At 42.7% G+C, this 27,232-nt stretch overlaps 1 protein-coding gene across 3 annotated transcripts in view; it reads right to left on the bottom strand.

Moving 5' to 3' along the window:
- The window catches only part of SPATA13 (spermatogenesis associated 13), an 83,749-nt gene that overhangs the window by 50,531 nt on the left and 5,986 nt on the right, over nt 1-27,232 (bottom strand). The window contains exon 1 of one of the 3 annotated variants that reach the window (XM_056561773.1): nt 17,704-17,809. The exons of the other annotated variants lie outside the window; for them this stretch is intronic. Coding sequence (XP_056417748.1) covers nt 17,704-17,754 — 51 coding nt within the window. The 5' untranslated portion in view covers nt 17,755-17,809. Of the gene's footprint in view, nt 1-17,703; nt 17,810-27,232 lie in introns of those variants that run through there. 3 annotated transcript variants of the gene reach the window in all.

Genomic DNA, 27,232 nt, shown 5'->3' with positions numbered 1-27,232 from the left:
CCAGGGTTAACTAACTTTTAACTATTCTGCCCATTATGAATAATTATGCTAGTTCTACATTTACTTGCTATATCGCTCTGCCGTGGATCGTCTTCTATTTCTTCATTATATGGTCCCCCAGGTCTAGCGTTTCCTTTTAGGTCCTGATGACGTTCGTCTCACAATCCTTTGCGGCTCGAGATTGCAGCTGGTATAGGGGGGCTTGGCCATTTCATGTATTTCCTCACAAGCCAGCCCCCTGATGTTGTTTGTGGTCCATCTGTACATCCTGATGTGCCGGCATCCTGTGATTTTGGCAATCTGCGCAGGGATCTCAAGGAACGTCGGCACGTCAGGACGTACAGATGGACCGCAAACGTCATCAGGGGGCTGGCTTGTGAGGAAATACATGAAATGGCCAAGCCCCCCTATACCAGCTGCCATCTCGAGCCGCAAAGGATTGTGAGATGAACGTCATCAGGACCTGAAAGGAAACGCTAGACCTGGGGGACCATATAATGAAGAAATAGAAGACGATCCACGGCAGAGCGGTATAGCAAGTAAATGTAGAACTAGCATAATTATTCATAATGGGCAGAATAGTTAAAAGTTAGTTAACCCTGGAATCCTCCTTTAATAACAAAGGGGATAGGACCAAGTAAAAGTGGGTTCTTTCTCATCAAAGGACCAACAACAAGTGCAGGAGATACTCCTACATGTGGTCAGCACTTTCCCCAAATAACACTAAAGGAGTAATGTTTCTCCTTGAGGAGAGCATCATAAAGATGAATGGAGGCCATTAATGCTTCACTGGGAATTTTAGAAAGAAGCAAATACAAATTAGCTCTCAGATAGCACTTTTCAGAGGTAGTTTTCCCTTTAAAGGGGAACTCCGGTGCTTAGACATCTTATCCCCTATCCAAAGGATAGGGGATAAGATGCCTGATCACGGGAGTCCCACTGCTGGGGACCCCCGTGATCATACACGCGGCACCCCGTTTATAATCAGTACCCGGAGCGTGTTCGCTCCGGGTCTGATTACCGGCGACCACAGGGCCGACGGCGTGTGACGTCACGCCTCCGCCCCCGTGTGACATCATGCTCCGCCCCTCAATGCAAGCCTACGGGAGGGGGCGTGACAGCTGTCTACAGTCAGTTTTGTAAGCAAAGTCAGGGCTGGTGTAAATTTGAGCCTAATTTAACACAGTTGCAAGAAAAGATGCGACAAAACTGAAAAGTCGCATATCATGAACTCCTTACCACTGCATGATATCAACAGAAATCATGACTTGGTGTGTCCTTCTAAAGCAAAAGTCACAATGAAAAGTCTCAAAACATCATCTGAGACAAACTGTGATCACAAAACCAGGGGAAAACCAATGAATTCCCCCCATTGTACCCAGTAGGTGCCAACTGATGCTTGGACGTGCGCTGTCACTATTCATGACAATGCATATCCGAGCAGATTCTGCTGAAAGAATACAGTGATCCCTCAACTTACAATGGCCTCAACATACAATAGTTTCAACATACAATGATCTTTTCTGGACCATTGTAAGTTGAAACCAGACTCAACATACAATATATAGACAGTCCAGATCTGTGAAACTTGTCAATGGATGGAAGAACTGACCAATCTGAATGGGCAATTTACTGGTAAAACCCCTGTATTACTGAAGTGTATGCACTGACTGGTGTCTAGTAGCGCCCCCTACAGTACAGGGAGGTATTACATGTTCTGTACACTTAACCTGTACCAGGGTTAGCTGCTCCTTTGGACACCAGGTGAGGGCGACTCCATTTTAGGACACTGCGTGTACTGTACAGGACCCAGAAGAAGCTCCTGTCCTCTACATAGACCAGTGTTTCCCAAGCAGGGTGCCCCCAGCTATTGCAAAACTACAACTCCGAGCATGCCCGGACAGCCTTTGGCTGTCCGGGCATGCTGGGAGTTGTAGTTTTGCAACAGCTGGAGGCTCCCTGCATGGGAAACCCTGACATAGACAGTGATTTACAGCTCCCAGCAGATCTTTCTTACTTTTATATGTAAGGATTTGCTTTATCTATATTAGTTATCTACTTATTTTTCTTTAATCCTCACTTTTTCCTATTTTTGGATGACATTTTGGTGGCTTCAGAACCAATTACCAGGTTTCCATAGAGTTCTGGTCTCAACATACAATGGTTTCAACATACAATGGTCGTCCCAGAACCAATTAATATTGTAACTTGAGGGACCACTGTATACAGGTTCATTCTTTCGGATTTCCGCTGCACAGCGTGCACGGTGCAGCAAAACTGCAATTTCCTGGCGGAATTTTTCTGCTCAGAAATTCTGTAGTGTGAATGGGTCATTGGTCTTTCATTTATATTTCTTATTTCTTTTGAATACTGGCTTTGGCTCAAACACTGCAGCAGTAAGTAGAATATCAGCCTACATGCTTCACAAAGCTTGAAAACTGCAAGCACAAGCCTAATTTGCACAAAATGTATAAATTAAAAATATATTTGCTGCTGAGGTACCGGGCTGCTGCAGGGGGGGGATCACGGGGGTCCCCAGCGGCGGGCCCCCTACGATCAGACATCTTATGCCCTATCCTTTGGATAGGGGATAAGATGTCTAACAGCGGAGTACCCCTTTAATAATAATACTAATAATTATTATTATTATTATTATCTTATAGGTATATAATCTACAAATAATATGTATAAATTATATTATAATAATAAAAATTATTTGTTATGTAATAATTATTATTTTAATAACACTACTACTACTACTACTACTACTACTAATAATAATAATATAAGTAATCTAGAATGATAATTTCATTATTATTATTATTTTTATAATAATAATAATGATAATCGGTCCTGTTACGGAGAGGGCCCCAAGGCACCGTGGCCCCATATAAAGACACCAGCAGTATAAATGGCACATGTTAGACATGGGGCCCTGTAACAGATTTTGCATTGTGTCCCAGAAGCTGCAAGTTATGCCCCTGATGTCATAAAGCCTTAGAAACATAATAATAATAATATATAAATGATCTAGAAATAATATAATTTATATAATAATAATAACAATCATAAATACAAATAACCTAATAATGATAAATCACACATCTGGTGAGAAAGTGATGAAACCGGTGATGGACAGTTGCCCCGTGCCATCTGACTAGTGGCATCGCATCATATGACCGCTACATACATGCGCTCATAGTAAATAGTGTTGCTCGCGAATATTCGCAATGTGAATTTTATTCGCGAATATCGCATATTCGCGAATATAGCACTATATATTCGTAATTACGAATATTCGTTTTTTAAAAAATTTTTATATATATTTTTGTTTTTATCACAGTACACATCACAGTGATCATCCCTCTCTGCTTCCAGCTTGTGTGGTGTAAAGAAGGCTCTAATACTACTGTGTGAGACTGGCGTGCGAATTTTTGCATATACGAAAATTTGCATATGCAAATTTTCACTAATGCTAATTTTGTCTAAGCTCATTTTCGAATATGCTAATTTTCGCATACGCGAATATTACGAATATGCAAGAATAAAACGCGAATATTATGAATATGTGAATTTAGCGAATATATGATTAATATTCGTCCATATATTCGCGAATTCGAATATGGCCTATGCCGCTCAACACTAATAGTAAAGCCTATAGCAGTCATTCTCCAATGAGGTTGAGGGCCTTTATATTCCCCATAGTACCGCAACTATAGTTTGCTACAGAATTTACATTTTTTACTACTAAAACATTTAGTGCAAATATTAAAATATATACCGTAAATCGAAAAATACAAAAAAGAAGAATGGACGCTAATACCTTCTTATCTGTAACCGGCAATGGGGCCCCACAGATGCACTGAAAGACAAGGCAACCCACTGACGGCATCCCGACCCCGAGGTAGTTCCTTCACATGCTGCTACATACAATAAGACTCTTCAGATCTACTTATTTGCTCACTAGGTTTGCAGGTGGACCTTGTACCTTTCACAGAGTTGCTCTTATAACTTAAGCACTTTTAACTCAGAAAATGCTGGTCTGAAGGAGAATTTTATCTCACATGATGTAATCTGTATTTGGGGTAAGGCTGGAGGATCTATTACAGTGTAAAGTACAAACACACATTACAATGGTTTTCAGCGGGATATAATGTACAGAGGCTACTGGAAAGTCACCTAGACACTAGACCAGCATTTACCAACCAGTATGCCTCCAGCTGTTGCAAAACTACAACTCCTAGCAGCCTTCGGCCGTCTGGGCATGATAGGAGTGGTAGTTTTGCAACTATTTATTTGGGAAACACTTGTCTAGACCAAGGCCTATACAGTTAAAGTATAGGCAAATATGGATAAAAAAAAAAAAAAAAAAACTGCCTCAAATTGCTACGTGCAGGGAGGCATTGTAGTCTCCCACCAAAATGCAGCATCAAACAAGTACAAAAACTATATGGTAAGAGGTGGAAGAGTACGTATCACCCATAAATCCGTAGGTGTAAAAAAAATTCACCGATTATCCCCACATGCATTGCCACCACTGTGGCTTCTTCAGGGGTGACTTCTATTCAAGCAATATATTCTTGCCCCAAAACACAGCATCAAACAAGTGGAAAAAGTATATGGCAAGAGGTGGAGATCTATCTATCACCCATAAATCAGCATGTACAAGATGCGGCTTCACCGATTATCCCCCCCCACACATATTGCCACCACTGTGGCTACAAGGTGCTGGTCCACTAATTATTCCAACGCTCACTGCCACTGTGGCTTCTTCAGGGGTGACTTCTACCTCATAAATTGTTTAACGGCATAGAAAGGGTTAACAGACCTCAAAGAGGAGGAGATTGGCGCCGTGCTCTATTGAATCTTGAAAACCAATGGATTTTTATGTTATACACAGTTGCAACCTCATGGTTTAAACTCTAGGACTGATCTGATTCTTTATGGGTTTATTGCCTTTGTACTTGTTTCAATTATACATTTAATTCTTGATGTATTTTAATGGTTGTCATGTCACGTCTAATGGGTTTGGGGAGATTAAGATTTCCCCCCCCCTCCCATGCAGTCGTTCACACGCCAGATTATGATTAAGGGCCATGGGCTGGCAATGCGTTAATCGGTCATTCACACCATGGGGGACATTTATGTACGTATGATGTACACCATTTTTCTGGTGTTTATTAGGTGCCAAATTTTGTGCATATACCATTGTGGGGGCTTTTTATTTTTAATTTTTTTTGAGAGAGCATTTTCCTAACCAGTGTACTGTTTGGGGCGCTGTGGAGCACTTTATGCAGTGGGCATGCAGTTATCATGTGTGGCAAATTACTTTTGTGCACACGTACACCACCTGATAGGACATGTATGAATGTGTCAGATGCCAGAGAACAAAATTTACACCTAGCTCTGCAGCTCACTAGTTTCTATAATTGCGCCATTTTGGTAAATTTTGAGCAGCTGCGCAAAAAATACGCCAAGCAAAAATGGGTAAAATCTCTACTACCTCACATCAACATTGATAAAATGTCCCCCCCCCCCCCCATGCCTGTAAGTCGTTTTCTGCACTGCCAAGATGTAATTATTGAAGCTTATCAACACAGAAGAATTGTTTTACTGCTACCTTAGAGCTGAAAAAATTGTCTTTCACTTGTTTTAAAGGGGTACTCCGGTGGAAATGTATTTTTATTTATTTTTATCAACTGGTGCCAGAAAGTTAAACAGATTTGTAAATGATTTCTATTAAAAAATCTTTACCCTTTCAGTACTTTTAAGCAGCTGTATGCTACAGAGGAAATTCTTTTCTTTTATGAATTTCTTTTTTGTCTTGTTCACAGTGCTCTCTGCTGACACCTGATGTCCGTATCAGCATAGGTTTGCTATGGGGATTTTCTCCTGCTCTGGACAGTTCCTGATACGGACATCAGGTGTCAGCAGAGAGCACTGTGGACAAGACAAAAAAGAAATTCATAAAAGAAAATAATTTCCTCTGTAGCATACAGCTGCTTAAAAGTACTGGAAGGGTAAAGATTCTTTAATAGAAATCATTTACAAATCTGTTTAACTTTCTGGCACCAGTTGATTTAAAAAAAATGGTTTTCCATTGGAGTACCCCTTTAAGGACTTTTTCCTGTGCAAAGAGAAGAGGAATTGATTGCACTGTACTTTCACGACAACACTTGTGGGAGGAGAAATAAGATGGTCAGAATTGGGGGGGGGGGGGGGGGGGGGGGGTTGCTTTCCTGACCTGCTGGATTATAACCCCAATGGTAGAGGTTCTGTATTCGGAGGACCTACAAAAGTAGAGATAGCTGTGGCTCTTCTACCCAGGAGAGCCACAGCCAAATAGATAGCAGTGGGAGAGATGTGTGGTGACTGGCAATAGTATTAAAGGGGTACTCCGGTGGAAAACTTTTATTTTATTTTATTTTTTTCAAATCAACTGGTGCCAGAAAGTTAAACAGATTTGTAAATTACTTCTATTAAAAAAAAACTTAATCCTTCCAGTACTTATTAGCTGCTGAATACTACAGAGGAAATTATTTTCTTTTTGGAACACAGAGCTCTCTGCTGACATCACGAGCACAGTGCTCTCTGCTGACATCTGTCCATTTTAGGAACTGTCCAGAGCAGCATATGTTTGCTATGGGGATTTTCTCCTTCTCTGGACAGTTCTTAAAATGGACAGCAGAGGTCAGCAGAGAGCACTGTGGTCATGATGTCAGCAGAGAGCTCTGTGTTCCAAAAAGAAAAGAATTTCCTCTGTAGTATTCAGCAGCTAATAAGTACTGGAAGGATTACGTATTTTTTTTTTTATAGAAGTAATTTACAAATCTGTTTAACTTTCTGGCACCAGTTGAACCAGTTGGGAAAAATAAAAATAAAAGTTTTCCACTGGAGTACCCCTATAAGATTAAAGGGGTATTCCAGGCAAAAAACTTTTTTTATATATCAAAGGGCTCCGGAAAGTTAAATAGATTTGTAAATTACTTCTATTAAAAAATCTTAATCCTTCCAATAGTTATTAGCTTCTGAAGTTTTCTGTCTAACTGCTCAAAGATGATGTCAAGTCCCGGGAGCTGTGCATGATGGGAGAATATCCCCATAGGAGCTGGATAGCTCCTGGGACGTGAGTCATCAGAGAGCAGTTAGACAGAAAACAACAACTCAACTTCAGAAGCTAATAACTATTGGAAGGATTAAGATTTTTTAATAGAAGTAATTTACAATTCTGTTTAACTTTTCGGAGCCAGTTGATATATATAAAAAAAAGTTTTGGGCTGGAATACCCCTTTAAGCCCCAACCGCTGCTGCCAACCAATACACATGACCACAGAAAGTGCCAAGCCAGTTGCCCCATGACAGTAAGGTTGTCCAGCTTGTGCAGGGGTCCATGTAGATTGTGTCTAGCTTCTTCTGCACCATTACTCCTGCAGGGTGGTCTTGCTAAACCACAACGACTTACCTTAGCAGAACCCTCTACCACAGTTTAGTCCTCTCATAGTCCTCTCTGTCCTCCTCAAGCATGAATAATTGACTATGTTTATTTGAATGTGATGGGGGAGGGATAACCAGTGGCTCTCAGGCTTCACAGGAGATTAGGGTTGCCACCTGGCCGGTATTTTACCGCCACAGCCGTATTTTGGCCACCCCGACGGTATTTTTAGATTTATATTAAAATACCGGCAATGCAATGGCAGATTTTTATCCAAACAATCCTCCAACTCCTGGAATGTTGCACCATAACCTATAATCAGTGTTTCCCAACCAGAGTGCCTCCAGCTGTTGCAAAACTACAACTCCCAGCATGCCCGGACAGCCAACGGCTGTCCGGGCATGCTGGGAGTTGTAGTTTTGCAACAGCTGGAGGCACCCCTGGTTGGGATGCACTGACCTATACTATATCCTCTTATAAAGTCCAACATGCTGGGAGTCGTACTTTTAATTTGGGGTAGCTGCTGAGCCACAGGCTGTATCCGGGCATGCTGGGAGTTGTAGTTAGTAACTAAATGCAACGCCTGATTTTAATAAAAAAAAAAAAAGTGATCAAAAAGTCACATCAAAACAAAAATGGTACTGTTAAAAACTACAGATCGGGGGCGCAAAAAATGATCCCTCATACAGGCCCGTTTTAGGAGAAATAAAAAGTTATAGGGGTCAGAATAGGACAACATTTCCCCCGCATATGTGTAGCCTGTGATGTCACGCATATATAATTAATTATGCAAATTAGCATGGCCGGTATTTTTTTTTTTTGCAAGAAAGGTGGCAACTAGAGATGAGCGAACTTACAGTAAATCCGATTCGTCACGAACTTCTCGGCTCGGCGGTTGATGACTTTTCCTGCATAAATTAGTTCCGCTTTCCGGTGCTCCGGTGGGCTGGAAAAGGTGGATACAGTCCAAGGAGACTCTTTCCACCTTTTCCAGCCCACCGGAGCACCTGAAAGCTGAAGTCATTTATGCAGGAAAAGTCATCAACTGCCGAGCCGAGAAGTTCGTGACGAATCGAATTTACTGTAAGTTCGCTCATCGCTAGTGGCAACCCTACAGGAGATACCAGATACAACTGCGGACCATGATCACCAGCCATAGCATTACAATGCCAAGACTACGACGTGTAGAGGACATCAGGCCAAGAACCATATCAGTCAATGGCCATTCTTGGCACTAGAGTCTGTATTGCAGCACCAACTAGACTTTGTACTAACCTACTAACATTGCCACATGGATTTTTGTACACAGTAAAGTCTTTAGTTCTGTACTTTTCACATTTGTTTAATTTTTGTTGACTTTTTCATGTCTCCTATCATCGGTGCTTATGTCTGAATGCGGCTCAAGCTGCGCAAGGTTGAGGATCATTGCTGCTGCCCAAACTTTCTAAGAACTATTATTATTTTATTACAACACATGAACTTCCCATTATGTTTTGCTATTAGGCAACAGGTAAGAGAAAGATTTATTTACCAGTTCTGATTTTACACCAGTAAGACACTGGTGTGACATTAAAGGGGTACTCCGGCCCCAATACATCTTATCCCTTACCCAAAGGATAGGGGATAAGATATCTGATCGCGGGGGGTCCAGCCACAGTAGACCCCGTCAATCGGTCAGTCAACACCCACCTTTGCGTGCTCTCTGCAGCGCTGGAGGCTCCGAGTGTGCCCCGTGGTCGTCATGCTGCACACTCTGAGCCCCCAGCGGCGGGACCCCCGCAATAATACATCTTATCCCCTATCCTTTGGATTAGGGATCGACCAATTATCGGTTTGGCAGATATTATCGGCCGATAGTCACAATTTTGGACAATATCGGTATCGGCAATTACCTTGTAAATAGCCGATAACTTAAACCGATATTCCGGTATAAGTTATCGTCGATCCCTACTTTGGATAGGGGATAAGATGCATTAGGGCCGGAGCACATGAAGTAGTGATACACTGGCCTGACCCCAAGGTCTCTCTGCCAGTATTGTAATGCCAAATCATAGTTAAAACCCATGTTTACAATGGGCATTCACTGGTAAATCACCCCTACTAGTGAAGTACAAGCACTGACTGGCTGTCTGATAGCACCCCCCCGACCCCCCTACAGTACAGGGAGGAACTACAAGGTTCTGTACTACTCCTTACCTGTGCCAGGGTTAGCTGCTCCTTTGGACACCAAGTATGGGCGGCTCCATTTGGGACACTGTGTGTACTGTATGGGACCCTGAAGAAGCTCCTGTCCTCTACAGAAACCATTGTTTCTCAACCAGGGTGCCTCCAGCTGTTGCAAAACTACAACTCCCAGCATGCCCGGACAGCCAACGGCTGTCCGGGCATGCTGGAAGTTGTAGTTTTGCAATAGCTGGAGGCACCCTGGTTGGGAAACACTGACATAGATAGTGATTACAGCTCCCAGCAGATCTTTCTTACTTATATATGTAAGGATTTGCTTTATCTATATTAGTTATCTACTTATTTTTCTTTAATTCTCACTTTTTCCTATTTTTGGATGACATTTTGGTGGCTTCAGAACCCATTACCAGGTTTCCATAGAGTAATGGTCTCAACATACATTGGTTTCAACTAGGGGTGTGAATCGCCAAGAAGTTGGCGATACGATTCGAATCGCGATACCAGTGTGGCGATTCGATATATCCCGATATATCGCGATACCGTCTAGGTGACGATACATCGCGATATATCCCGATACATCGCCCACCTGGGAGCATTCATAGATCCCAATAGACGCTGCTGTCAGCTTTGACAGCGGCCATCTAGTAGTCCAACGCGCACTTTTCTCATTTTATCCCGTCCGGGCTGCAAAATAAAAGAAAACGCACTTTCTCTTACCTGCCAACGAGCCCCCGGAGCTCCGGTACAGGTGTTCGGTCCCCGGGCTGTATTCTTCTTACTTCCTGTTAGCCCGGCACGTCACACGGAGCTTCAGCCTATCACCAGGTGAGGCGGGACATCGCTGCGGCCGGTGATAGGCTGAAGCTCCATGTGACGTGCCGGACTAACAGGAAGTAAGAAGAATACAGCCCGGGGACCGAACACCTGTACCGGAGTGTACCGGAGCTCCGGGGGCTCGTTGGCAGGTAAGAGAAAGTGCGTTTTCTTTTATTTTGTAGCCCAGACGGGATAAAACGAGAAAAGTGCGCGCCGGACTAACTCCTTTAATAGCCAGATGCGGCGATCGCCGCATGCTGGCCATTAGCGGCAGCCCCCGGCTACTGAGAACAGTTGGGGGCTGCAGAGTATGGAGCGGGCACGAGTCGGGAGCCCGCTCCATACACACTGCAGAGCACCGCATGCTGGATACTAGCGGCGGTGATGCATCAGCGGCCCCCGGCTACTGAAAACAGCCGGGGGATGCAGAGTACGGAGCGGGCACGAGTCGGAGCCCGCTCCATACACCCAGAGCGATGCCGTGTCAGATCCGGCCTGCCCGGCTCCACAAATGTGGAACTTGTATCTCCTGATGCCCGGGACATGCTGTTCCGGGCGTCAGGAGATACAAATTCCACATCCCTAAAAGAATCGATTCAAAAATATTTTGAATCGATTCAGCATCGCCAAATGAAAAAAATCGCGATAATCGCGCGAATCGTTTTTTTTCTTACATCCCTAATTTCAACATACAATGGTCGTTCTGGAACAGATTAATATTGTAACTTGAGGGACCACTATATTATATATATATATATATATATATATATATATATATATATATATATATATATAAAAATTTGTTTATTTATTTTTTTCGCACCAAGTAGGCAACTGGCACCATACCTGCATCAAACCTCACTACTGTTTGACCATTACCACAGTGACGTCACTGTTTCTATATCGTTATAGTTATGTTATTTATAATGTATACTCTATCATTTGCTTTTAGTGCTAGTTTTCATGCCAAGGTCTCTATTCTGAGATACAAACAGTGCAAACAGCTCTATAACATTGTCCTACAGTATCCTACTTTCTCCAAGGTCATCGCCAGACCAGACTACTCACTCAGTACTAATGTTATTGGACAGAAATGAGATTTTTGCTCTAGATTTATCTAGCGCTTACAAGGCAATTTAAACTGTGGTAATACACACTATATAACCAGCCATAATACTGTCACTAAAGCATTACAGTATATAGTGTCTGGGAGTGGGGAGGAAATATAGTTTCACACTTCAGCAACAAGTTCCACTCAGAAATAGTTTTATTCTTCTAACTTTGTAAAGGTCAGAAATATGAACACTTAAAGGGGTTATCCAGGAAAAAAAAAATGTTTTATATATCAACTGGCTCCAGAAAGTTAAACAGATTTGTAAATGACTTCTATTAAAAAATCTTAATCCTTTCAGTACTTATGAGCTTCTGAAGTTAAGGTTGTTCTTTTCTGTCTAAGTGCTCTTTGATGACACGTGTCTCGGGAAACGCCCAGTTTAGAAGAGGTTTGTTATGGGGATTTGCTTCTAAACTGGGCGGTTCCCGAGACACGTGTCATCAGAGAGCACTTAGACAGAAAAGAACAACCTTAACTTCAGAAGCTCATAAGTACTGAAAGGATTAAGATTTTTTAATAGAAGTCATTTACAAATCTGTTTAACTTTCTGGAGCCAGTTGAGATTATATATATATAAGTTTTTTCCTGGATAACCCCTTTAACAATTGTATTTTATGTTTTAACAGTGAGTATTGTAAGGTGTTGTACGAGTTTAGAAAAAAGGGACAGCCTTTTTCCAACCTATACACCACCTACATATAATCACTGTGTCTGTCAATGCACTACAGCACCACTGACTATACCTGCAATAACAAACTTGGACCTTGAACAAGAATGGTGCTGTAACTGAAGGAGGGAAAAGTAGAAATTCTCATCTCATACAACCCCCTTTGAAGTAAAAATGAACTACTTGTATAGTCTGAAGCATAGTTGCAGGTGACTTTTAGAATGAGCTGTCACGTGTGTACACGAGGAGTACAACTGTTTCTAGACATAATGTGGTGTCCTGGTACAGGACTTTATCCTGTTCCTGTCCTGGGTCCCCTCAGTTAGACTTCCTCCATTCCACAGGGCTCTCCGGCAGGGCGTACCCTTTGCTCACCTCCTGTATATGGATTGTAAGTGTGTTGTGTATATTGTTAATTATGTATAAAGTTGTACAAAAGTATAGGACCTCCCTGGGTCATGTGATATTGTCATGTGATGTACCCAGAGTTCTCTGGGTTCAGGACCTACAGGCTTTTCCCCCAATGGGCTGCAGTCGAGCCTCCTTGATATATAAGGGGCTGTAGTCTCTAAATTCTCTCTCTCGAGACCTGGACACTAAAGCAAGCACAATCAGCATACCTCAATTCATCCCACCTAGGCCAAAGCCTAAGGAACCTGCAGCCACTACAAAACCGTGAGTTATCAAGCTCTATGTACAATTCCTAGTGACTACTATTCCACTCAAAGCATATAATTAGTAGCACAGTGGTCTGCATAAATCTCAAGACTACTAGTCCCAGCAAAGCCTGTGAGGTATCCTGCATCCCGGTTACCTCAAGAGAAACTGCATAACTGTAAAGACTGTTCTATGAGAAGTTTCAGTAAAAGTTCCAGTTATCTCATAAATCCTGCTGTGGACATTCCATTTATTTCCTGCCGTTTTTGGGCCGGTTGTCGGCAGGGCCTCATTCAGAAAAAAAAACGCACCCTGGCTTCACGACAAATCAAGGGTTAATACCACCAGACCCTGTAACACCATTGCCTCACCCAGTCACCACAACTATTTACCTTGTATATAGCATCTCCACCAGTATTCTTTTCTGCAGACTGATCTGTCTTCCATACAATGCACACACACACACACACACACACAAAGCAGGAAATCCTGCTCTCCTATATCTAGAACATATCCTCAGAAGCAGCAGCAACATGGAGGACATTATAGAGCAGTACTGAACAGTGGAAGCAGTGAATCAAGCACTGTGGTGTTATTACACTTAATACAGGCTTCCTCCTCTCCTGCTGTCTCACTTTTCAGCAAATTCCTCTTTCCTCATCCAATCTCATTAGGCTCCTAGGAGCAGCATGTAACCTAATCCCTCACTGAGCCAATAGTCCATGTTTTTTTTTTTAATTTATTTGTACTATGGATTTATTTGTTTGTTGAAAGTGTGCAAATTCTTTCACTTTGGTTCTCTAAAAGCAAATTTCGCTCTGTATATAACAATAACAAAATAGTGTTATGCTTTGTACACATCTGCATTGGAGACAGTCGCCAATACAATGCCCCCATCCCCCACCCCTCTAATCACACTTCCTACTCTACACCTATCGCCTATACCTGTGGTCTTCAACCTGCGGACCTCCAGATGTTGCAAAACAACAACTTCCAGCATGCCCGGACAGCCATCGGCTGTCCGAGCATGCTGGGAGTTGTAGTTTTGCAACATCTGGAGGTCCGCAGGTTGGAGACCACTGGCCTATACTATCCCCTCAAGAATTCTTCATCTACCAAGAGCTTTCTGCTCCATATTACCTGTTTTTTTCAGCATTTTTGACCAGAAAGAAACAGAATTAACTGAAGGGTCAACATTGCTCCAATGTTACGGTGTCAGCTATGACTACATAACATCAGTAGTGACTTCTTGCAGCTGCGATTTTTCACAAATATATCACTGCTGGTTACAGTTACACTGACGGGCAGCGACCCTAAAACTAGATGGTCACAATAAAAAGGTACGTACAAGTATAATAAAGGGCCAGCATTAAATACTGTATATCTGAAATACTGCAGCACCTACATTAAGTCAACCTTCACTTCACTCGTCTGTTACTCAACCAACTCTGTCACTTAAGTTTCATTTTTAGTTGTTTTCTAAAAAACCTGTATAAGACGGAATGAGTCACATTCTTGCTGTCAGTTTATGGCCCCATCTACACGGGTCTGCGCATTTTAGCTGCAGCACATAAAACATAACCATATGGTGGGCCATTTAGTTCTAAGTGTTTTTTTTTTTCTTTATGTGGTGTCCAGGTACCGTATTGCATACCGTACCTTGGTTAGGGGTCCCCAAAGTCAGAGTTCCTAGTAACTGTGGGATTCCGCTTCTTAAGTCATCCCCTAGTCACCCCTCAAATAGTTAATATATTACTAAAATAAATGTAAATACTGTATAGAAAGTGTATACTTGCCTTGCATAGCGTCGCAGGGCCTGCAGGTCATAAGATTGTGGTTTAGTCTTTATGGTAGGTAAAAGGACCTCTGGAGGTTCTTGGTCATGTGATACCCACAATGCCTTGTAAAGCTGATTGACAGATGGTGTGGACCAATCCTAATACGACCAGCCCCTGCCCATATAAGTGAGCTGCAGCCAATAGACGCTCTCTTGGGTTCCGGATCGTTGGAGAGTCAAGATCTGCGCAACTCACAACGACAAATACTAGGCCACAGCCTCCGGCCTCGGCCTGAAACGAAACAGTGAGTTCTTACAAACTTCCCCGCTACTTCTAGCAAGGACCCTGGACCTAAACATAACCCTAAATCCAGCGGATCTGAACATACTAAATCCTACTAATCTAAAGAACTTACTAAAGTCCCAACCATACGTCAATCTCAGCTAAGCTGTATATAGACTCTGTTATAAAGACTGCTCCTGTATTCGCATGTTACAGAAAATCTTCAGTAAAGTTTATGCAAGTTTTCAGCAAAGCTCTGGTTGTGGACAATACTTTATTCTGCATCTACCTATCGCTCTTGGGAAGGGTGGGGATAGGCCAAGCCATACAGCATTTAACCCTCACCCTGGCATCACGACTGACAAGAGTTAATTATAACCGTGATATACCTCACAGCAACACCCCAACTGCCATACACCCCCCAAGGCACCACATTTAATTAATAATTTTTTAGAAGTGCTAAAATATAATCAGCCCAACATACGGCATGCAACAGAGAGGAAGTGTTTATCTAATATAATTTGGGTAATGTGGTATCTGTATTGTGGTATGCATTTTCGTGTGACATGGACACCAAGTATACTTGTATGTGTGGTAGCTTGGGGGTGTAGGGTAGGTAAGGTGTAGCTGTGCAGTGATGAAAGGGTGTTGGATTAACCCTTAACTGTCGTGACGCCGGGGTGCGGGTTCCTCTCTGTACATGTACCCTACCGCCACCCGTCCCAGGAACGATAGGGAGGAATAAACGATTGTCCACAACCGGAGTTTTAGTAAACTGAAGATAACTTTACTGCAGATTTTATGCAGGTTAAACGTAGTAACAGTCTTTACAGAGGACCAGACTTTAGGTTCCTCACAGGTTTGGTTGGGACCTTGTAGGGAATAAGCTTGAAGTAACTGCTTTACGCTGTTTCCCTAGATTTAGGGGAATTGTTTAGGTCCAGCAGTCACGTGGGATTAGGATTGAGTTGGACTGAACTCACGGTTTTGTATTCGGCTGAAGTTAGCAGGCTTCAGGCCTAGATTTGTCTTGAAGGTATACACAGAGCTTCTCTCTCTCTGCTAGTCTGGGAACCCAAGAGAGCGATGATTGGGTAACAGCGCCCTTATATCTAAAGAGGCGGGCTTCAAGCTTATTGGTCCCCCAGACCTGTCAGTCTTAATACAAAGCATTGTGGTACTACACGTGACATGAGCACCTGACCTGAAAGGTCCTTAACCTTAGCAGAACTACATAATTATTAATCATGTGACCTAAGGTCATGGAAGCAATATTTACACTAAACAATATATAATATACACATAAAATTAAAGAGGTGATTAGGGGCCATCCCACCAAGGGCATCCCACCAGTACGGAGGAACTCTGACTTTGGGGACCTATAACACAAGGTACAGTACAAGTACAGTACCGGGACACCACATATGCATAAGGCCTAACAAGAAAAAGGAAATCATTTTTTACAAAACCGATACAATAGGCCTCATTAGAACCATTGACTAAATAGAGGTTCTGCAACTAATTTCTGCATGGATCCTTACAGCAACTGACATCACTTTAAAAATTACCGTATATACTCGAGTATAAGCCGACCCGAATATAAGCCGAGGCCCCTAATTTTACCCCAAAAACCCAGAAAAAGTTATTGACTCAACTATAAGCCTAGGGTGTGAAATACATCATCCCCCCATGTAATCATCCAGACCCCCGTCATTAACACACCCGTCATCATCACCCTGTCATCATCACCGCCTGTCAATCCTGGGAGTTGTAGTTTTGAAACCTCTGGAGGTCCGCAGGTTGAAGACCACTGCGGCCTTCGTCATCATCCCCCCCCCCCCCCTTCATCATCACCACCTGTCAATCCCTTCATCAGTGGTCTTCAACCTTCGGACCTCCAGAGGTTTCAAAACTACAACTCCCAGCATGCCCGGACAGCCATGTGACCATGTTAATATCCTCTATGGTATGTTGGAGGACCTTTGGAGGTCCTTGGGTCACATGTTACCCATAATCCCATGTGAAGGTGATTGACATCAGTATTGGACCAATTAGCACTAGTCCAGCCCCTGCCCATATAAGGGAGCTGTAGCCAATTATCGCGCTCTTGGGTTGCAGCTCTCGTGGATGCTGGACTAGCAGGACGAATCTGCGCAACTTTCAAAGACACGCTAGGCCTCAAAAACCTACCGGCCTCAGCAGAACCTAAACCGTGAGTTCTAATCTAATCCCCGCTAAAGTTAGCGTGACTACTGGACCGCAACTAAATCCCCTAAATCCAGTGGAACAGCGCATATCAATCTAAGGATTAAAAATTGCTTAAGGTCCCAACCACTGTCAATCTCCAAGAGAATTTGCATTTGTAGAGACTGTTCCTGTTGTGAAGTTGCATAAAATCTTCAGTAAAAGTTCCAACTGTTTTCAGCAAACTCTCCGGTTGTGGACATTCAATTATTCTATACCTCCCTATGGCTCTTGGGAAGGGTGGCGGTAGGACAAGCATTACAGAGGAGCCCTCACCCTGGCATCACGAATAGAAAGGGTTAACATGACACCCTTTAGTCACCGCACAGCTACATCCCATATACCCTACTCCCCCAGGCTATCACAAGTGTTTGCCAACCAAGGTGCCTCCAGCTGTTGCGAAACTACAACTCCCAGCATGCCCGGACAGCCGAAGGCTGTCCGGGCATGCTGGGGGTTGTAGTTTCGCAACAGCTGGAGGCATCCTGGTTGGGAAACACATTCTTAGATAATTATACCCTCAACTCACCAAGTGTGTAGGGACTTTCCTTCTCCCAGGCGTTAAACGTTGGTCCGTCATCACCAGGGGTCTGGGTCTATACGGCGCCCCCTTCCCACCAGCCAGATGTATGCCAGCGATGCAGCACAAAGTACAGCGCTCATGCAGCTGGCACGAAGAAGTGACACGAAACTGAACTGAAAATCCACCCACAGAACAAGTGTCAAGAGAACGTTCTCATCTTAGGTTTTGCAATTGGTCTTTAATGTGTAATGAGACTTCCTTCCTATCCAGCGCAGACAGACGTGTTTCACTAGGGCCTGGCAGATCAGAAGGCACAGCAACGTACGGGCAACTTCCACATGCAGAACAGGAACTGCGAAGTTCAGAGTGCGAACGAGAATAGCATACCTGAAAAAGTGGACGTTCGGTATTTTACCAAAATTGAGTAAGTTTGTAACTTACATGTAACTACTTTCACAATTTTACTGGCTGCTACTATAGAAGTCAGTGTTTCCCAACCAGGGTGGCAAAACTACAACTCCCAGCATGCCCGGGCATTCTTTGGCAGGCCTAGATGGGAAGCCTAATCTATTTCCAAAGCTGTTCCACTTTTTATCTAGATTGGTTCTACACGTATAACTGTGTTCAAATATACGTACCCTAAGGCCGCGTTCACACGGCGGAAATTCTATACAGGATTACGCCTAAATTTATTGCCCATTAACTTTAAAGGGGTATTCCAGGAAAAAAAATTTTTTTAGATCTATCTCAACTGGCTCCAGAAAGTTAAACAGATTTGTAACTAGCTTCTATAAAAAAATCTTAATCCTTCCAATATTTATCAGCTGCTGAAGTTGAGTTGTTCTTTTCTGTCTCTGCTGAAACCTCTGCTTGTCTCGGGAACTGCACAGAGTAGAAGAGGTTTGCTATGGGATTTGCTTCTACTCTGGACAGTTCCCGAGACGCGTGTCATCAGAGAGCACTTAGACAGAAAAAAACAACTCAACTTCAGCAGCTCAAAAGTACTGAAAGGATTAAGATTTTTTAATAGAAGTAAATTTACAAATCTGTTTTACTTTCTGGAGGCAGTTGATATATATAAAAAGTTTTTTCCTGGATAACCCCCTTTAGTGGGTTTCCGCAATGTCATTCACAGAGCTGAATTTCCGCATGCTTAATGCCGCAGCTGAAATTCTGTTTTCCACAGTCCGGAAAAATATAAGTGCCGTCTTATATTTTTCCACACTTCGGCTGCAGAATCCTATTGAAGTCAATGGGGCGTACTTTCTGATGAATTTGCGCGGAATGCATGCAGAATCCGCATAAACTATCACTGTTCAATGAAAAAAAAAAAAAAAAAACGAGATGCGGAATATTGAGGAAATTTTTGCGCGGATTCTGCATGTGTTTAACAACAACAACAAATTGATGCAAATGTGCGGAATTTACCCATCCTTATTTTGTTGCAGAATTTCTGCAGCTGATTTTGCCTCCATTGAAGTCAATGGGTAGCAAAATCATCTGCACGAAATGATGTTTACCCTTAGGGTCCATTCCCATGGGCGTATTTTTGCTGTAGATTTGTTGCTGCAGAATTTGCTGTGCATTGACTTCAATGGGTAGGAAAATCAGGTATCTGCAGCAAAAATGCTCCTGTGTGAATGGACCTTAAGGCCTCGTTCGCACAAGCGGATTTATTTGCAGGTTTCCCACTGCAGACCCTATTGACTTCAATGGGGCTTGCAACGGATTTTCTGCATTGGAAATTCCGCAGCCGAAAATCTCCTGCAGACAGCCACGGAGAGCCCACCCCCTTTCAAACACGCAGCAGTGTGTGAACAGGAAATCTCCCTGTGTACCCTAAGGCTATGTTCACACAGCAGAATTTCCGCATGGAAATACTGTATGTGTTTATAGCCTTCTAACTTTAATGGGATTTCGCAATCCCATTTACATGTCTTATATTTTTGAGGAATTCAGCTGCGGAAGTGTGGTAGCCCTTGGGGGGGTGTATGGTAGTTGGGGTGTTTCGGTAAATGAGGGGTTAATGTTAACCCTATAGTTCGTGACGCCAGGGTGAGGGCTAGTATGCGGAGGTAATTCTCCGGCCTATCGCCGCCCTTCCCAGTAACGATAGGTGCATATACAAAATGACTGAAGGTCCACAAGGTACTTGAACAAACTTTACTGAAAGGCTTGCGGTACATCCAATGCACAATAACAGTCTCAGGAATACAGTCTCTATATAGTGCAATGACTGACAGTTGTTGCGGACCTTGACTTTTAGATACAGTCTCTGAATTTAGGGTAATATTTGCAGATCCGTCCGGATTTAGGGGATAGATAAGGTCCGGTGATCAGGGATGGATACACTCTCAATTTAGAATCGATCAGCCGTTGCGGCAAGGCTCGGGCCTAACTCACTGCGGGAGATAGCTGTACAGGTCCTTCCTCGTCAGGAGCAAAGAGAAAGAACAATGGCCGCCGCTCCCTTATATGGGCAGGGCCGTTTTGGATTGGTCCCAGTAACTGTCACTCACCATTACAAGGAGTGATGGGTAGAATACGTCACAGGGACCTCCAAAAGGTCCTCAAGCAAAAACCATATAGAGTTTACCTGATCAGGTGACCCGCAGGTCCTGCTACGCTGTATACAGGTAATTAACTATTTATAGACATTTATAAAATCATATTTACATGCATCCTAAATAAACCATTAGCTCAATAACTATCTAGATGAGAGGTGACCAGGGGTGAACTAGACAATGGGGTTCCGACGTCCTAGGGACTCTGGCTAAGGGGACCCACACGCAGGTACCGGATAGGATACGGTACCGGGACACCACAGAAGCCTATTGACATCAATGGGTTGTTTTTTTCTTCGCTAAATGCGGGTTCCGTGCATAATTTAACTTATGACATTTTTTTTTGTGCACTGTGTATTCATGCAGAATTCATAGACATGCGGAAAGATGCGGAATTCCGACAAAATGTGTGCGGCTACGGAATTCACGCATCTATGCAGAATTTCTGCCGTCTGAACATAGCCTAATGTATTCTTATCACAGAAATTTGGACCTCACCTCTCAGGAAGTAATAGCAAAACCTAAAGACTTAAAGGGATCCGGTTACTACGTTTTACCCTGTATAAGAGGTGGCAATAGGTAATAAAGGTTAATATAATGTGGCCTACCCTGCCTGGATATCAACTATAAATGAGGAAAAAGCTACTTTTATAAATATCACACACAGTATGTAAATAAGGCTCAAGTAGTCACTGAGCATGATCAAGTAATCACCAAGCATGTGGCATGCTGAAGTAGTCACGCCATCCCTGGCTGTAATCATGGCTTTTAAAAAAAAAAAAGACCACTAGGGGGCCCCATACCATCAAGAACATAATCCTGTCTGGCTGCAGCATCATCTTTGTCCCAGCTGAAGCACAGGTTCTGTGCTCACTCTTGTCCTGCCTATCAGACTCCTGTCTCAATACAGAGCGCAGGGGGTTACAGAGCAGCCTGCAGTGAATGGTTGAAGAGACCCAGCACAGCACAGCACACTCAGGACGGAAGTGAATGCATTGAGAGTGAGGGCGGGCTCAGTGCTTGCCTCAGACACGCCCCTTCCTAAGCAGTGGATGTCAGAATGAGTGAGCAGCAGAACAGATGGATTTGTGAGCCAAATACAAAAGCGAGACACATAAAAAAGACATGTAAAGCATCTGCATGACCTATTCAGTTACATAAATAAGCATTATTATTTTCTGTGATATGACAGGTACACTTTCAGCAGGCAAGCCTGCCCATGTTTCTAGAAAAACACTTTTCACCGGACAAACCCTTTAGGCTAAGTTTCTACTTGGTTTTTTGTCCTGCGTTTTTTTGTCTGAAAAAAACTGTCTGGAAAAACGCCAGTGCAATTTCCTGCGTCTGGCGTTTCTTCTTGCGCTTTTTTTCATTTGTGTGGATATTGCATTTTGTTGGGTACCAAAAAAAAAAAAAAAAAAAAAAAAAAAGGATGCAGTAGTGATGGAAAAAATGTACTTAACGAAATATACATTTTTTATAACTACATTTTAATTTAATTTTAATAAAGTGTGTGTGTTTCATTTTTTTCTCTCTATTTTTTTTTTTTACATTTTTAGGTAGTACTACTACTCCCAGCATGGAACAGACTGTTCCATGATGGGAGTAGTAGTACCTGTACTAAGAGACATATCTCTCCTGGTGTCAGTTGTGACACCTGATGCGATACAGCGCTCGCATTTCTGATCTATACTCCAGCCAGTGATGTGAATAGAACATCAGTCATTCAGATTTTCCGCCCAGAGTGGTGATTGGTCGGATGGTTGCAGCCAATCACAGCTCTCAGAGGGAAATATGAATGAGTGAGTGGCCAGCCAGATTATAGTGCAGAGATGCGAGCGCAGGAGAAAGCCGCTCCATCTCTGCTATAGACAGGATGATCGCAGCGGGTGTTAGTAGTGATACCCGCTGTGATCTGTTCTTACCTGCAGGTACTACTACTCCCAACATAGAGCACACTCTGCTCCATGCTGGGAGCTGTAGTACCTGCATTAATAGACAGATTGCAGCGAGTGTAACTTCTGACACCTGTTGCGATCTGTCTATTAATGCAGGTACTACAGCTCCCAGCATGGAGCAGAGTGTGCTCCATGTTGGGAGTAGTAGTACCTGCAGTTAAGGAAAGATCACAGTGGATGTCACTCCTGACACCCACTGTGATCCTCCTGTATAATGTATAGATACGGGCGGCCGCTCTTCTCTGGTCCCCTGCACTGACTTATATATACACCTATTCCTAAAGCTGTGATTGGCTGGAACCATCTGGCCAATCACAGCTCTGCGGGAAATATGAATATGTGTATATATACGTCAGTGCAGGGGACCATAGAAGAGCGCTGGGCGCATCTATACATTATACAGGAGGATCGCAACGGGCGATCTGTCAATTAGTACAGGTACTACTACTCCCATCATGGAACAGTGTTTTTCATGCTGGAAGTAGTAGTACTACCTAAAAAAAATGTAAAAATAAAGAAGAAAAAGTGAAAAACACACACACACACACACACACACTACATTTTTATTATTGCCGGCTACATTTTTAGGTCCCTGCCCGCCCACATAAATTGATCCCTGTTTAAAAATTTATAAAAATGTAGTAATAAAAAAGATAAATTTCATTAGATACAATTTTTTCCTTCACTACTGTATGTTTTTTTTTTTAATGGTACCCTACGAAATTTTATTTAAAAAAAAAAAGGTATCTCGATCACTTTCCAAAAAAAAAGAATAAAAACCGCCTGAATAAACGCCAAAGTTAAAACCCACATATCGTTTTTCTTGGTGTTTTTTCACTCACATAGACTTCTATGGGAGAAAAACGCCACAATTTTGACAAAAAAAAAAAAAAAATTAAAAAAAAAAAAAAATTAAATAAATAATAAAAAAAAAATCGACAGTGGCTCAACATGCTGCGATTTTGGAAAACCGCAGAGGAGCTGAAAACTGCCAAAAAAGAGTGAAAAAGAGCCAAAGGAAAAAACGCCAAGTAGAATAAGAATTTTGCGATTACATTGATTTACAGCTAACATCTGGCCGCAGCGTTTTTTTGGCCGAAAAAACGCCATGCGGCAGAATTGGCGTTTTTCTTGGAGTTTCCCCCCCCCCAAAAAAAAACAAGTAGAAACTTAGCCTTAAGAATGAAGGGTCCAGACCATCCAGAGAAATATGGCTTTTTTCAAAGATTCTCCCTGCACAGCGGCGCTCCAGGCCACAGATGGGAACAGAGTTGTGCTGCATCTCTGCACACAGAATGTGGCCCCTTCGTTCTCAGGATCAGTGGGTGTCGCAACAGTTGGACTCTCGAGATCTCAAAGGGACATCATATCCTTGAAATATGTCATCACATTCTGTGATGCAAATTCCCATCAAAGAGCAGCAGCTTTCTAAAAATAACCTGCAGAAATGTAAATGTACTTCCCGTTGTACAGAAAGCAGCCGTATACAGGGTTAGAAGGATTCTCTGAATGCACTTAATGGGTTTACATGCTCTGTTTCTTTAGTACAGAGCTCATATCCATTAGTTACGTTCCACATGTACACAGCGACTATTGACCTGAATACATAGATCCACTAGAAAACAGTTCATATGACTGCTGCCTAAAGGAGTTCACGTGTGCACAAAAGGCCTTGTTCACATGGCGGAAAAATTCAGTGGAGAAATTCCCATTGTAGCAGAGACATGTAAATTCTATCTGCGGAATGCGCTCAGAAATGCATTGCCGTCTATGGAGACCACGCATTTCCGAGTGGTGGAAAAAATTTCCGGCTGGGCATTCTGTAAAGTTTACACCGGGTGAACATAGCCTTAAAAGCTTGAGTTCTCACTTGGAATACAATGTGGTACATAACATTAGAGAAGAACTTATAAAACAGTGGTCTTCAAACTGTGGACCTCCAGATGTTGCACAACTTCAACTATGGCTCAGTTACAATGTGACTATGCTGTAAAGTACATTAGAGAGTAGCTGAACTGACAGCATACAATGTCTTCTGACAGGAATCCCCGCTTCTATATATTTACTTTGAACTCTATGGGAGACAAGGAAAGATCCTAGTGCTGCTCGCCTGGGAATAAGCAACTATACAAAGGGCTGAACCATTCCAAGGAGCCAGATAGCTAATTTGACTCAGGCCGGGTTCACACTACGGAATTTATGAGAGGAATTCTTTTTTGAAATTCTGGTGCAGCAGAGTCCCATTGCTGGCAATAGGATTCCGCTGCACATGGCACACTATGGGATTTTTGAGGCAGACTTTCTGCCCGGAAAATCAGCTCGAAAAATTCCGCCAGAACATTGAACTTATTCAATGTTCTGGTGAATTTCTGCTACACAGACACTGCCCTCTAGTGCTGACCGTACCCGGAATCTCCGGAAGGATTTTTCCGGCCTAATGGTTTACTTCTGGTACCTAAATTTTGGGTTCAAAAGTTTGCACTTTTTTCTTGTTACACATAACTCTGTTTCAGGACCCAGCGGTTCCACGGAACCGAACTTTGACCATATATAGAACCTTATGATAATTAGTTCAGTCATACCAAGGGAGGAGACGCTGGGCCTTATCACCATTATATATTTTATATATTTTTCATTATTATTAATTTTAATTTATTTATTTTTTAGTATTTATTTATTTCATCTCACTTATTTTCCATTATTGCAAGTAGGGCCGGCGTTAAAGGGGGGCAAACAGGGCAACTGCCCAGAGCCCCCATCCTCCAAGGGCCCCCTTGTGGCTGCTACAGTGTTTGTAGCTCAGCTGGCACACACAGTAAAAAAAAAATATGTATATATATATTTTCTTCCTGTGTCTTCCAAACAGTGTGTTGCCTGCTGTTTCAGGACTACAACTCCCAGCATGCATGGTATATGAAGTGACAAAAAATGCACAAATCTGGTTAGTGCACTATTTTTACTTTTGGGGCCCCACTTAATTTTGCCCAGTGCCACACTAAGCCTAAAACCGGCCCTGATTGCAAGCACATGCTAAATTGGTGTTCCCCAACCTATGGTTCTCAAGCTATTGTACTCCTAACATAATGTCATGGCACAGTGGGAGTTGTAGTTTTGCAACAACTAGGAAGCCACAGGCTGGGTAACGCTGTGCTAAGCATTAGAATTGCTTTAGTGTAGTTCTGCTCTTTGTCCACTAGAGGGTGCCACAGTTACAGGATGACTACACGCAGCCCAAAACAATGCCCTGCACCAGCTTTGTCTCACGTAATTCATTCGAAATGACGTCAGGAAAAAACAAACAAAAACATAAGCACCAGCTGCCTAAGTATAAACTTCTAAAATAAGGCGCTCCAGCATCCAGGAGACTTTGTTGTCCCCAATTTCTTTATAAATAAAGCCGAAAATCAAACAGAACAGGAAACAATCTGAACTTTGGCTACACAATCCTAGATGTTTAGAGACCAACCTATTACAAGAGATTTGATAAGGATCTAAACTAGCTGCACGCTTCTTAGTAGACCAAAGGAACCATTCATGTCAGGCGTGAGGAAATCTGCGCAAAATAAAAGTCCAACATCCGTGACCGGCTTATAAAATAAAATAAAATAATAATCCTTCGAAATAATCAAAGGGAAATGGGGCTGAGACGTGTCTGGGGGTATAGGTTTACTCCAGTCAGATGAGCAATACCATATCTTTTCACTAGCACAGTGTTTTCCAAACAGTGTGCCTCCAGCTGTTGCAAAACTACAACTCCCAGCATGCCCGGACAGCCTTCGGCTGTCCGGGCATGCTGGGAGTTGTAGTTTTGTAACAGCTGGAGGCACGCTGGTTAGGAAACACCACTCAAGCTAAACAGGGCGCATTTACTATAGGAAAAAAAATTATTATAACGGAAGTCTGGGCCAGCTTAAAAAAAGTGGCATTGATTTCAATGTGTGGCCTCTTAAAGGGGTACTCCGGTGGAAAATAATTGTTTTCACATCAACTGGATCCAGAAAGATAAATAGATTTGTAAATGACTTCTATTAAAAAATCTTAATCCTTCCAGTACTTATCAGCTACTGTATACTACAGAGGAAGTTGTGTAGTTATTTTCTGTCTGACCACAGTGCTCTCTGCTGACACCTCTGTCCGTGTCAGGAACTGTCCAGAGCAGGATAGATTTGAATTTTTTTCTCTGGACAGTTCCCGACCATAACAGAGGTGTCAGCAGAGAGCACTGTGGTCAGAAAGAAAAGAACTACACAACTTCCTCTGGAGCATATAGCAGCTGATCAGTACTGGATGATTAAGATTTTTTGATAGAAGTAAATTACAAATTTGTTTAACTTTCTGGACCCAGTTGATATGAAAAAAAAAATTTGTTTTTAAAAACCTTTTAAAAAAAAACTGGCACGTTTTGCCTCACCATCCCCCACAGAATTCTATGGGTTCCCTATTAGGGCTTTGTACACCTTGGAGCAGGTAATGCAGCCATGTGCCATGAGCCCCAACAGTATAAACTTATATAGGGCTCAGGAGGGCATTCACTAATGGCACTTATCCATATAAGGCTATGTTCACATGGCAGAAATACCGCTCAAATTCTGTTCTGCAAAGCCTGCTGCGGAAGTTTTTGCAGTTTTGAGGAATTTCGGCAGAATTGTGGGCTCAGAACACAGGATTCTGCCGAAATCTAAAGCCCCATTGACTTCAGTGGGATTCCTCCCGAAATGGGGGGGGGGGGGGGGGGGGGGGGTTGATTTGTCAAAACCTGTCCAGAAGAAAAGTTGCTGAGTTGCCCATAGCAACCAATCAGATCGCTCCTTTCACTTCTCAGAAAAATGAAAGAAGCGATCTGATTGGTTGCTATGGGCAACTCAGCAACTTTTCCTCCGGACCCTCCGGACAGTTTTGATAAATCTCCCCCATGGGCAATGTTTTTGCATAATCCGAAATTCTCCGTAAATTTTGCAGAATTTCCAACCTGAATTTTCCGTACAGAAATTCTGCCACTTGAACATAGCCTTA

This window comes from Hyla sarda, chromosome 2 (genome assembly GCF_029499605.1).
Source record: "Hyla sarda isolate aHylSar1 chromosome 2, aHylSar1.hap1, whole genome shotgun sequence".
Lineage (NCBI taxonomy): Eukaryota > Metazoa > Chordata > Amphibia > Anura > Hylidae > Hyla > Hyla sarda.
This window is presented reverse-complemented; position numbering and strand designations above follow the sequence as displayed.